The sequence below is a fragment of the Parambassis ranga genome, chromosome 18, assembly GCF_900634625.1.
Source record: "Parambassis ranga chromosome 18, fParRan2.1, whole genome shotgun sequence".
NCBI classification, from domain to species: Eukaryota; Metazoa; Chordata; class Actinopteri; family Ambassidae; genus Parambassis; species Parambassis ranga.
In genome coordinates this window covers 12,278,320-12,291,924 of record NC_041038.1, presented here as the reverse complement: position 1 = coordinate 12,291,924, position 13,605 = coordinate 12,278,320, and the positions used below count along the sequence as shown (strand labels likewise).

General features: G+C 44.2%; 1 protein-coding gene across 9 annotated transcripts in view; it reads right to left on the bottom strand.

Moving 5' to 3' along the window:
* Positions 1 to 7,522: 7,522 nt before the first annotated feature.
* Positions 7,523 to 13,605, bottom strand: part of LOC114450613 (butyrophilin-like protein 1) — a 139,337-nt gene continuing 133,254 nt past the window's right edge. For 7 of the 9 annotated variants that reach the window (XM_028428807.1, XM_028428806.1, XM_028428813.1 and 4 more), the window contains 4 exons: positions 12,220 to 12,258; positions 10,267 to 10,305; positions 8,487 to 8,525; positions 7,523 to 7,858 (listed from right to left, as the gene is read on the bottom strand). In XM_028428807.1, coding sequence (XP_028284608.1) covers positions 7,770 to 7,858; positions 8,487 to 8,525; positions 10,267 to 10,305; positions 12,220 to 12,258 — 206 coding nt within the window. In that variant the 3' untranslated portion in view covers positions 7,523 to 7,769. The remainder of the gene's footprint in view (positions 7,859 to 8,486; positions 8,526 to 10,266; positions 10,306 to 12,219; positions 12,259 to 13,605) is intronic. The other 2 variants (XM_028428803.1, XM_028428804.1) reach the window with 1 other exon arrangement.

Sequence of the window (13,605 nt, the reverse complement as noted above, 5' to 3'; positions counted from 1 at the left end):
CTGACATCCGGAAGTTACAGAGACACTCGACCAACCCTCGGTTGGACCAATTCGGTTATCTCCTCGCTCAGAGGACATTGGACCAACCCACAGAGGAGAGAGGAGATTGGAGAGATTGGAGTAAATACTCCAGACAGAGGTGTGTCTCCGGTTGCACATTGTACTTACTCTGTGGAGTGTAAAACCCTCTGACAGAGGTGTGTCCCCTCTGTCAGAGGTGTGTCCCCTCTGTCAGAGGTGTGTCCCCTCTGTCAGAGGTGTGTCCCCTCTGTCAGAGGGTTTTTACCGACAGATACGACCTGTTCTTACATATAGGTTCTGAGATTTGGACAAAATTATTTCTAATATTTGTTTGTGCATTTCTTGTGGACTAGATTTATTCCTTCAGTGGTAATGGGATATTCTCTGAAATTAACATTTTCAATTTGTACATTTTGGGCTGAAGCTGTGATACTATGAGGGACTGACTTCTTCACCATCTCAAACTCTTTTTGAGGTGCTTGCTACAGAAAGTCTTGTGATCACATGGACTGCCACTGTCGTCTAATCATTGGTTCACAGTGTTTATATTTTCATTATACCAGTTCTGTAAATATAGAGACCTGCTCTTATATAAAATGTCAGCGTTACTCCAGAGAATACAGTTGTGAGGTGAATAATTGTGTTTATATAATAAAGACCAGCACTGTAAAACCTGCTGATGGAAGTTAGTTTCACTGGAGGTTTTCTGATCTTAAAGGGACACCGTAGAAGGAAACTTAGACCCCCCCCCATCTTATTGAAAACGTAATTTGGGAAGATATTCCATAAACTATTTATCTAAATCTTTTCATCCAGTTTATTTTTAATACTTGATTAAATGTGGTAAAGGTCAAGACATCTAAACCTCCTTCAGCTAATGGATTCAAAAGAATCTTTATTTTATGAGATTTGTTTTTCCAAAAATTAAATAGAATTCTGTCCAGATCAGAGCAGAGGTGTTTGGAGCCATCTAGTGCTGCTTTACTGAACAACACTCTACCACACAGAGAAAGTCTCTGACAAGCTGTTACATTTCTTCTTGACGGCTTCAACAGCTGCTGTAAAGTTATTTGAACCTCGTTACACTTTGTGGAGATTTTTACCCCAAGATAAGTTACAGTGTCTTTCACAGGGAGGCCACATATATTTCCTAATTGAGTGTGATGTAAAGTTAGGATCTCACATTTATTAAAATCAAGTTTAAGTCCAGAAATATCAGAGAACGTAGATATTACAGATAAGGCCACTGGTACTTCCTCAGAACTCTTCAAGACAATTGTTGTTATTTTGAGTTCCCGATCAAGGACCTGGATTCCCTTGAAGGAGCTTTGTCGGATTAAATCATTTAAAATTCGTCCCACCAGTAAAACAATATAAGGTGAGGCTGGACAGCCTTGTGTCACACCTTTATTAATGTTCAATCTGTGTGATGTAGATAGAAGTTTTACAGCACTATTATCATCCTGAGACAGAGTCTGAAAGGCTTTGACAAAAATTTAGTAAAGATAATGTATCAAGATAAATTTAGGACTAACTGTGTCAAAGGCTTTTTGATAATCCAAAAAAAGGATCAGAGGATCTCCAGGGATCAGATCTTTATTAAACTAACCTGATATTATCAGCAATGTGTCGTCCAGGCCTGAAACCACTTTGAGATCCATGAATAATATCATTTAACCCACTTTAATCTGTTTGCTAAGAGGGACGCTAACATCTTATAATCATTATTAAGTAAAGTAATACCTCGCCAAGTATGGATAATTAAGGGTCTGTATTGGGCTTTGGAATCAGAGTAATCAGACCTCGTTTCATCGAGTGCAGTAACTCTTCATTATAAACTGCAAGAAGGAATTCTGAGATTTCAGAGGAAAGTTTCTAATAGAATTCAGAGGTCAGACCATCGCTGCCTGGTGATCTGCTGAGTTTCAGGCTTTTGATTGAACATTTTATTTCTTCAATAGATGCTCACTTGCTTTCTTCACATCTGTTAGAGAGTTAAATACAGCTGTGCTGTCTTTGCAGATATCACTTTTATAAAGATCCCTATAAAATCTGACACGTGTTGTGAAATTGTATCATAATCTTCAGGTATTGAGTTATTCATATTTAATTTAGACAGTGGATTTCTTTCATAGTTTCTCTTTTCTATACTAAAAAAATACTTGTTACTCTTTTCCCCCTCTTCAATCCACTTTAAACGAGACCGGATAAAAGCACCTTGTGCTCTGTCCTTAAAAATATCATCTAACTTGTTGATACTCTTGTAATTGTGTCTGTAAGCCCTCATCATCTTGATCTATAGCACGAGTGGTAATGTCTGAAATGTTCTGTGGTGTTTTTTACTTTGATTAAGTCTCTAAACACACACTGGTCCTTAGTCCTCCTACCGTTCCTAAATCCACTCTGATAATAATGAAGACACTCTCTGATCTCTGAATAATCACGTCTTCTCTCAGTGATCATTCTTTCCATCACCTTACCCACATGTGATGTTAAAGCAGTTGCTCTGTACTTCATGGGATTTGTGGGGTCCTTCCCCGGCTTCCTGATGGGAACGATCACTGCCTCTTTCCAGCTTCTGGGCAGAGCTCCAGCTTCTTACACTTTATGATACAAACCTAAGAACCTCTCAGAAGCTCCCCGTCCTGGATTTTCTAGCATGATACAACAGACTTCATCCTTCCAGGGGCTCCAGAGAATCATGATGGGCTCTAAAGCTGAGAGTCAGAACACACCGATCGATCATGATCGATCAATCGATCATGATCGATCAATCGATCATGTGAACAATCAGGCTGCACACGGTGTCCGTTTACTTTCGGTCAGATACATAAATATGTACGAACATGGGAAATCAGTCAGTTTAATGATTTCCTCCATTTTTCGTCCACATACAAATATGAGGAGTTTCGTCTCCTAACATCGAGGGTTTAGGACTGAGTGCTTTGGGATTGTTCTGGTTCTTTTCTTTCTTTCAGTGGGTTTTTTTAAATGAGTGATCAAAGATCAGCAGACCTGACCCGAGTCCTCAGCAGCTTTTCATCTCATATTAACTCTTTAATCTCTGATACATCCACAAACTCCAAGAGGGTTTAACTTTAATATTTCCAAGTCAAAAACCTTTATATGTTTTGGAAAAATCTGTCACATCAGTCAAAAAAGCATTTTTTATTTTTATGTTTGGATGAAAACATTCAGATGCAAAATCTTACTTGATTTTCCTATAACACATGTGAATGTCAAACTTATCTATATAACACAATTCCAAGGTCACAACCTACCAGGGCTTCACAATAAAATACACACAATATTAGTCACACACTGGTACAGTAAAAATAATAAAATGATAAAATGATAAGAACAGGTGTACACAGAAAAATATCCTCCTCTCTCTATTTGCAGTCGGCACAGCTAAGGGCAGCGAGTGGGAGCTGCCACTGAGAAGGCTCGGCCACCTCTGGATCTCAGTTTCGATCTAGGAACCTCCAGGAGGAGGACAACCTCTGTCTTGTTCTCTTTAGTCTTAAAAAGTTTAGGTCCATCCATGTCCTAATATCGCTCATGCAGTTTATCACGGCCTGAAGTGATTCTTTGGCTGGAACCTTTAGAGGTAGATACACCTGCACATCACCAGCAAAGGGTTAAGAACAGATCATTAAAAACCTTTAGGAGAGCAGTCTCCGTGCTGTGGAGAGGCACTGTGGCTTGTTTGAAGGAGGACGGGACGCAGCCAGAGCTAAGACGCAGATAAATTTCAAAATAAAAGAGTCCTCTGAGCAGAAGACCTCCTTAAACAGACGCGACAGTTAGCAGGGCGTAAATGTGCAACTACCTCGTTCAGTTCAGAGACAGACAGGTTCTGTCTAGGACAGCTGAGCTTGCTAGAGGAGCTGCGGGGTCCTGGGCAGACTGAGGGATTCTGATAGCAGAAATCCTGTCTGTAAAAAAGTCTGCAGAAAAGCCTCACTCAAGGCAGCAGAGGGCTCCATACAGACAGACTCACCAGTGAATCCAACACATTAAAAGAACATGAGGCTAAAGATTTTCTGGACATGGTGATAACCTGTCATCATAAATAATGCTTCTTGGCTACATGACTTCAACATTGGAAAGACACTTGGAAAGATTACAGCTTGGATTACATAGTAGTAGTGGGCTTGGGCTTCAGGCCAATCCATCCCTGTCAGTAACCTGTACAGGTGAGTGGTCCTGTTTTCTCTGCAGTGAGATTTAAAGGAAAGTCTGAAGAAGCTTCAGCCCACAAATAAAACACAGCACATAAAACCTGAAATAAAAACACAGATTACATTTAATCATAATAAACATTTGATTTTGCATCATTTGGAAACAAAACATTCAACACAATGATAAAATATATAAATATGAAATTTGGGAACATATTTAGATACATCAGCTGCACTGAGGACTTTGTCCCACATCTGAGGTGAGGTAAACATGTTGCATCAGATGTGTGCTCCCTGTCAGCTGATTCCTCTGCTGTGTGGCACTTTTCTACAACATGTTACGTCCCTGCACCTCCATCCCTTTCACACAGTGCATTAAAGGCCCCGTTCACACTGGAGAAAGTCAATCCAGCTAGAGTAGGATTGAATTCACCCCATTCACACTGGGGAAAAAAATCTGGCTAAAGTGGGATTCAGGCCAATCCATGAGAGGTGGTTCTAGCCAGATTGGCTCAAATGTGGCTTGCAAATCCAGCTAGCGACATTCTACTTCTGTTTCACGGGGCGCGACACGGGACAAAAAAACACATGCGCACACATGGTCCTACCGTGGCCTGAACGGACTCTGTATATTACGAGGCGCCACCTAGTGGTTTGGAGGACAGCAAACATGCTGGATTAAGCCAGATTGAGTGCGGACACAAGTGTGTGCTAGCCAGATTTGAAAATAGGTCTGAACGTATCCAGCTTAAAGGCTGTCTGGGCTCAATCCTACTCTAGAAACCTTGAGCAGGATCCGGCTCATAAGGAGAACCTTCCTGCTGCCAGTTGGCTGGGGAGAGGAGGGAGATAAAGAAGGAGAGAGAGGAGAAGAGGAGGGAGACAGAACAGAGAGGATGAAGGAGAGAGAGAGAAGAAGAGGGAGACAGGACAGAGAGGATGAAGGAGAGAGAGAAAACAAACATGACAGGTTGCAAAATGGATAATATGATGATAAATGGTATAAAAAATAAATTCCCCACTGTCTATATTTTTTAATTAAACTAACATAAGGCATGTACACTAGAGCACTACAACTGTACTGGATCAAACACATGTCCTTGCTTCAGACTGCATCAGCATCAGACTCTCAGTCCAACATCAGACCACAGTCCTCTGTCTCTCTGCCTGCAGCTCTGCTGTCTGTCCGGTTTGGCCCAAGCAGCAGCCTTCGGGGCTCAAAGTTGAAGCCCATGCGGAAGTGTCAAAACTTGTAATTCACGCTGCAACAGCTGAGGGTTGGCTCCAAAAGCGAGTAATTTCCCATAGACCCCCATGTTAAAATGGCCGACTTCACAGCAGAAAAAAACATGTTTACGGCCTGGTACAAAAAACCACTCTGGTCTCAGATGATAGGTTCTCTTCTAGTGTCAATTGTAGGGGGGGTGAATTTTTTTACAACTCACTCGTTTCAATTGTATTCAGACTTAAAATTACGCATAATTATGGGCGTTGCCGCTTGAGTGACAGACAGTTGACGTATCAAAAGTGTGAGTTTCCTGCTTCCACGATCGCCCGCCCCCCTAAATCCCGCTCGTGCTCCCCCTCTTTGTCCATATTTGGAGTTTTGGCGGACGTGACGCTGCCAACATGGCGGCGGTCATCAACGTCCTGGAACCTCCCACCGAGCCTCAGAACGGCTCTTCAGAAACAAACGGGTGACGTCACGGAAGCTCTGTCCATAGTTTTTACTGTCAATGGTTTGGCCCCAAAACTTCTGTGTTGTTTAATGATCTTAATGGTAAGACCTCTCACTCCTTCGATCCTTCACGCTGCTATACACAAACATGCAGTGGCGCACACTATCAGGACAGAGTGAGACCTCCCTCCTTCACTCCCTGTTGTTCCGTTTGGAGACCCAGAGGTGAGCTGTCCCCCACGCCCCCTCCCCTCCTCTCACAGCGTCTCAGCATCAGGGGCGCCTGCAGCTGCAGGGGGCGCTAATTTGCCAATTCTCCACACAGTGATATATAATATACATAGAAAACCGCTGAGCAGATGATATTTTTTCCACCTGTGTGATGCCTCCCTAGCTGGATACGTTCAGACCTATTTTCAAAGCTGGCTATCACACACGCGTGTCCATGCTTAATCCAGCTTAATCCGGCTTGTTTGTTGTCCTCCAAACCACTAGGTGGCGCCTTGTAATACAAAGAGTCCGTTCAGGCTGCAGTAGGACCGCACATGTGCATGCATTGTGCGTTTATTTGTCCCTTGTCGCTCGTTCTTTTGTTTTTTTTTTAGAGACGTGTTAACCTCATCATACTTGTGCAGTGACAATAAAAGGCATTCTATTCTATTCTATTAGCAGACATCGTGAACAGCTGCAGCATGCAGACTAAGACTCAGCTGCAGTGTTAATTTTGGCAGCAATTTCGGATTTAGTTTTTATTTTAGTCTTGTGACTAAAATGTCATTTGATTTTAGTCACGTTTTAGTCATCAACATTTTTTAACTTTTAGTCTAGTTTTAGTCGACTAAATATCAAATAATTTTAGTCGACTAAATCTGCCGTGGATTTAGTCGACTAAAATTCTATGATATATATTTTTTCATGAAATAATTAAGGTTTGAAGTGCAATAAAAACAGGCACAGCTTTAACTTGTGTTATTTGAAACAAACATCTCTTTATTTAATTGCTATGACCTTTTCACAAAAGCAGCAGTGAACAGTGAGCTGCTCTCCCTGAATACACTGTTCAGTCATGACCTTCTTCATGAATCCTCCATAACTACAGCAAAACACTTCAGTGACTTAGAAACAGGTCGCATGCTGTAAAACCATCAGCAGCGGTGTCTTCATTTATAGATTTTGTGTGTGAACGGAAGTTAAGATGACTCGTCTGCAAACGTCGCTTCAGGTTTGTTTTTACCGCTGATAGTCGCTCTGCACGGTTTGAACCGTCTTGTTTGTCTTGACATCAAACGTGTCCGTGTGTGTGTTCTTCTCCTGTGTTGTGTGACCATGCATGAGGACGCCTTCTACCATCATCGAGGGGTAACGTCCTTATGCAGAGAGATCACTTCTGATTGGCTCTCTGCCGTCGTCTCCTGATTCGTCCCTCCCTTCCACAAACAAAATTGCTCTGATTGGATCTCGTCTCAATCAGTAATTTCATCTCATTTTTATTCGTTGACGAAAGTGTCAATACATTTCGTCTTCGTTTTTGGCACCGTGCGTTAGTTTTTATTTAGTTATCGTCTCATTTTTATCAGCAAAAAAAGGTCGCTAACGAAAACTATGACGAAAATTATTCGTCAACAAAATTAACACTGCTCAGCTGTTCACCTCCACCTCAGAGAGAAAGGACACTCCTCTGAGGACAACAATGTCCACATTTTAGACAGAGAGGACAGATGGGTTGAAAGAGGAGTCAAGGAAGCATCTATGTTAAGCTGCACTATTACATCTTCAGTCATGGAAAGAACCAATGAGACATCCAGCAAAGAGTAACTGAAGATAAATGTTCACACACAAGTACAGAAAGGAACAAAGAAAAGGAAGACAAAGACACACACACACTCTCACACAGCTTCTTTGCTGTTTCCAGTGCTGTATCCATTCTGTTTCTCTGCTGGAGTTTCAGGAGAATCCAGCAGCTGTAGAAGACCATCTGAGGAGCAGAAAACAAATGTGTGTGTTACATAAAGCCACTCTGATGATATCCACTGCTTCTGTTCTAAGTGGTGGGATCAGTTCATGTTTGTAATATTTATAATAATAACATTATACATGGCAGCTGACTGGGCAGTGACCATTAGCTGACAAAGGAGGACAGACTGAGAAGTTCCCTAAAGAACTAAGTCTCCAGTCTCCAGCGTGGCCACAATCTTTACTCCACACACATGGTTTTTCCTCCACAGAACTAGTAAAATCTTCCTCTGTCAACAGAACCTGAAACACCAACAGACTCAGACTACTGCTGGCTACCTAACCTAACTCCTGCGGTGTTAACTGAGTGAGAGTTCCCTCAAGGCATTTTATTTTGAAAGTCTACAGAACCTCTGGTGTTCTGGTGCCTGACTTCCTGTCTGCTCCATCTGGTTGGTGATAATTGATGTGTCTGGAGCACGACACAGCGTCAAAAGAGAACCGGAGCGGATCTTTAGTGGAGCAGAGCGGGCTGTGGTTTCTGGGATGCTTCAGAAATGTGCTGCTACACGTCAAACATTTCTGATCCTGACATGCTGCACATGTGAACAGGACGACATGAAGTTCAGGTTCTCTCACACACAGCTTACCTTCTCTCCATATCTTCTGTTTCATCTCCTCCTCTTTACCTGCACAGAAGAAACACAAATGTACACATTACATTAAGTCGAGGTTTGTTTACACAAGTACACATAACTGACTGATGATCATTTCTGGTCTTCATCTGTTTTTAATTGATCAGCTGATCTACACCTTGTTCTTTTATTAACAAACTAAACAGTCTGATGTTATTGATCTTATCTGAACGGCAGCAGGTCATTTCTGTCTCTACATGGTCGGGCAACCTGTCTGTTCAGTAAAGCGTATATTTAGCCTTGAACAGTGTGTAGGGCTGATAGGTATAGATACAGGTACTTGTGGACGTGGCCTCAGCCACAGGTAGAACAGGTATCATGGGGGCCTTAACTTTTAGCAGCTATGCTGCTCTAGGCCTACGCTGTAGTGGGCACAAACATGACCCACTGAGCAGTTCCCTGTCCCCTCAAATCCCCCTCTGACCTCTCCTCTATTCTCGTTAGTCTGGTTCATACTAGTGACTTGTGTCATAAGCTGTTTGCTGTGGTAGTTTTGTGCCTCTCTCTGCCTCCAGATCTGCATGCTGACCTGCAGTCCTATCATCGCTGTTTCATCTAGCTTGGCAACGTCTGTCTGCCTGTCTGTCTGTCTGTCTGTCTGTCTGTCCCTCTGCCTACCTGCCTGCCTGTCTGCGTGCCTGCCTGTCTTTCTGTCCGTCTGCCCGTTTGTCTGTCTGTCTGTCAGTGTGCCTGTCTGTCTGTCAGCCTGTCTGTCTGTCTGTCAGCCTGTCTGTCCCTCTGCCTGCCTGTCTGTCTGTCTGCCTGTCTGTCTGTCTGTCCCTCTGCCTGCCTGTCTGTCTGTCTGCCTGTCAGCCTGTCTGTCCCTCTGCCTGCCTGTCTGTCTGTCTGCCTGTCTGTCTGTCAGCCTGTCTGTCCCTCTGCCTGCCTGTCTGTCTGTCTGTCTGTCTGCCTGTCTGTCAGCCTGTCTGTCCCTCTGCCTGCCTGTCTGTCTGTCTGTCTGTCTGTCTGTCCCTCTGCCTGCCTGTCAGCCTGTCTGTCTGTCCCTCTACCTGCCTGCCTGTCTTTCTGCCTGCCTGTCTGCCTGTCTGTCTGTCTCCGACTGTCAGCAGGAAGGTCCTCCTTATGAGTCGGGTCCTGTTCAGGGTCTCTTCCTGTTAAAGGGAGTTTTTCCTGACACTGTGGCTCTTAAGGGGGTTCAGGCTCTGGGTCTCTGTGAAGCTTTGAGACAATTTCTGATTGTTGTTCTAATAATAATAACATTATACATGGAGCTGACTGGGCAGTGACCATTAGCTGACAAAGGAGGACAGACTGAGAAGTTCCCTAAAGAACTAAGTCTCCAGTCTGCCAGCGTGGCCACAATCTTTACTCCACACACATGGTTTTTCCTCCACAGAACTAGTAAAATCTTCCTCTGTCAACAGAACCTGAAACACCAACAGACTCAGACTACTGCTGGCTACCTAACCTAACTCCTGCGGTGTTAACTGAGTGAGAGTTCCCTCAAGGCATTTTATTTTGAAAGTCTACAGAACCTCTGGTGTTCTGGTGCCTGACTTCCTGTCTGCTCCATCTGGTTGGTGATAATTGATGTGTCTGGAGCACGACACAGCGTCAAAAGAGAACCGGAGCGGATCTTTAGTGGAGCAGAGCGGGCTGTGGTTTCTGGGATGCTTCAGAAATGTGCTGCTACACGTCAAACATTTCTGATCCTGACATGCTGCACATGTGAACAGGACGACATGAAGTTCAGGTTCTCTCTCACACAGCTTACATTCTTTCCGTATCTCCCGTCTCTTCTCCTCCAGTTTACCTGCACAGAAGAAACACAAATGTACACATTACATTAAGTCGAGGTTTGTTTACACAAGTACACATAACTGACTGATGATCATTTCTGGTCTTCATCTGTTTTTAATCGATCAGCTGATCTACACCTTGTTCTTTTATTAAACAAACTAAACAGTCTGATGTTATTGATCTTATCTGAACGGCAGCAGGTCATTTCTGTCTCCACATGGTCGGGCAACCTGTCTGTTCAGTAAAGCGTATATTTAGCCTTGAACAGTGTGTAGGGCTGATAGGTATAGATACAGGTACTTGTGGACGTGGCCTCAGCCGCAGGTAGAACAGGTATCATGGGGGCCTTAACTTTTAGCAGCTATGCTGCTCTAGGCCTACGCTGTAGTGGGCACAAATATGACCCACTGAGCAGTTCCCTGTCCCCTCAAATCCCCCTCTGACCTCTCCTCTATTCTCGTTAGTCTGGTTCATACTAGTGACTTGTGTCATAAGCTGTTTGCTGTGGTAGTTTTGTGCCTCTCTCTGCCTCCAGATCTGCATGCTGACCTGCAGTCCTATCATCGCTGTTTCATCTAGCTTGGCAACATCTGTCTGTCTGTCTGTCTTTCTGCCTGTCTGTCTGTCCCTCTGCCTACCTGCCTGCCTGTCTGCGTGCCTGCCTGTCTTTCTGTCCGTCTGCCCGTTTGTCTGTCTGTCTGTCAGTGTGCCTGTCTGTCTGTCTGCCTGCCTGTCTGTCTGTCCCTCTGACTGCCTGTCAGTGTGCCTGTCTGTCAGCCTGTCTGTCTGTCAGTGTGCCTGTCTGTCTGTCTTCCTGTCTGTCTGTCAGTGTGCCTGTCTGTCTGTCAGCCTGTCTGTCCCTCTGCCTGCCTGTCTTTCTGCCTGCCTGCCTGTCTGTCCGTCTGTATGCCTGCCTGTCTTTCTGCCTGCCTGCCTGTCTGTCTGTCTGTATGCCTGCCTGTCTTTCTGCCTGCCTGCCTGCCTGTCTGTCTGTATGCCTGTCTGTCTGTCTGTCAGCCTGTCTGTCAGTGCCTCTGCCTGCCTGTCTGTCAGCCTGTCTGTCTGTCCCTCTGTCAGCCTGTCTGTCTGTCCCTCTGTCAGCCTGTCTGCCTGTCCCTCTGCCTGCCTGTCTGTCAGCCTGTCTGTCTGTCCCTCTGCCTGCCTGCCTGTCTGTCTACCTGCCTGCCTGTCTTTCTGCCTGCCTGTTTTTCTGTCCGCCTGTCTGTCTGTCTGTCTGTCTGTCTGTCTCCGACTGTCAGCAGGAAGGTCCTCCTTATGAGTCGGGTCCTGTTCAGGGTTTCTTCCTGTTAAAGGGAGTTTTTCCTGACACTGTGGCTCTTAAGGGGGTTCAGGCTCTGGGTCTCTGTGAAGCTTTGAGACAATTTCTGATTGTTGTTCTAATAATAATAACATTATACATGGAGCTGACTGGGCAGTGACCATTAGCTGACAAAGGAGGACAGACTGAGAAGTTCCCTAAAGAACTAAGTCTCCAGTCTGCCAGCGTGGCCACAATCTTTACTCCACACACATGGTTTTTCCTCCACAGAACTAGTAAAATCTTCCTCTGTCAACAGAACCTGAAACACCAACAGACTCAGACTACTGCTGGCTACCTAACCTAACTCCTGCGGTGTTAACTGAGTGAGAGTTCCCTCAAGGCATTTTATTTTGAAAGTCTACAGAACCTCTGGTGTTCTGGTGCCTGACTTCCTGTCTGCTCCATCTGGTTGGTGATAATTGATGTGTCTGGAGCACGACACAGCGTCAAAAGAGAACCGGAGCGGATCTTTAGTGGAGCAGAGCGGGCTGTGGTTTCTGGGATGCTTCAGAAATGTGCTGCTACACGTCAAACATTTCTGATCCTGACATGCTGCACATGTGAACAGGACGACATGAAGTTCAGGTTCTCTCACACACAGCTTACGTTCTCTCCATGGGTCCAGATTCATTGTCTTCATTTTACCTGCATAGAAGAAACACAAATGTACACATTACATTAGTCGAGGTTTGTTTACACAAGTACACATAACTGACTGATGATCATTTCTGGTCTTCATCTGTTTTTAATTGATCAGCTGATCTACACCTTGTTCTATTATTAACCCTCTGGGCTTATGTGGTTAGGTTAGGTTAGGTTAGGTGTACATTTTGCTTTTTTTGGATTTTGGTTCTCAATATCTCCGTCAGTTTAAAGGCTAAATGTACAAAACTTGGCCAGGAATATTTTTTTATGATTATTTACAAAAATCAATTGTCCCCACTTTCGCAAGGTGTACACAATGGGAGATAAAAATTTTTGTTACGTTCGGCACCCTTAGGTACACGTTTGGCCAATTGACTCCCATTATATCAGCAAATCTTTGATATACTCTAATCCTGTAGTGCAGCTATGGCAACAATGTTTGTAGTGTAGCCATAGCAACGTTTGTTGCTTTAAAGTGCAACTATAGCAACGGTTTGTATATTATTTCTGATTGCCTGTCGGAACCCGCACGGCGCGTCGGTTTACAACCTAAACGTCGCTAAACGTTTCTAAACGTAACTAATAGTTTAGCTAAAGGTTACTAAAAGTTCCTGGAAGTTCATAATAGGCCACAGAAAGTTCCTAATGGTCCTAAGAGTCACTAAATGTTCAGTTGGAAGTTCGTCCAGCTCACAGTTTATGTAGTGTGTGTGCGTGTGAAATAAAGAGTGTGGAAACTACGAGTTGTATCCGCCGTGCTTGTTCCGACAACCCATCCAGAGGGGAGACTATCGAAGAGTAAATCTGGACAGTTGTAAACCATGGTCGGAGCCGTGCAAGAGAAGACACAAGCCCCGAGCGGAGAGCGACAGACGGGGATTACCAGACGGGACCGAAGACCCGGAAGGAAACTACCGTCAATTGCGTCTTACAACGGGAGAGCTGAAGGCAAGAGCTAACGGAACCGTTGGAAGGCGGAGTAATCATCATAGTAGTGAGTAAAGCTGTGTTGATTACTGGAAGCTACGGAGCTCATAACGTGGCGATTGCTAGACAGAAGGGCTGCTATTGAGCTGTAGCTAATCAGAAAATAAACTGTGACATAGTGATTCAGCTCTGCAAAAGGATATTAGCCCACAACGAAGCTGTGGACAGTAACAGTGAGACCATTCAGCTACAAGTCAGTAGTCTGGAGGAAAAATGATGGATGATTTAGGGAGCTTAAAGCAAGAGCTTGCTAACGCACAGTGGAGCTTTACAAGACGAATAAACCGCCTCAGCGTCAGTGCTGGTGAAGTGAAGCTGATTTGTCAGGTGAATTAACAAAACTGAGAGATGAATACGAGA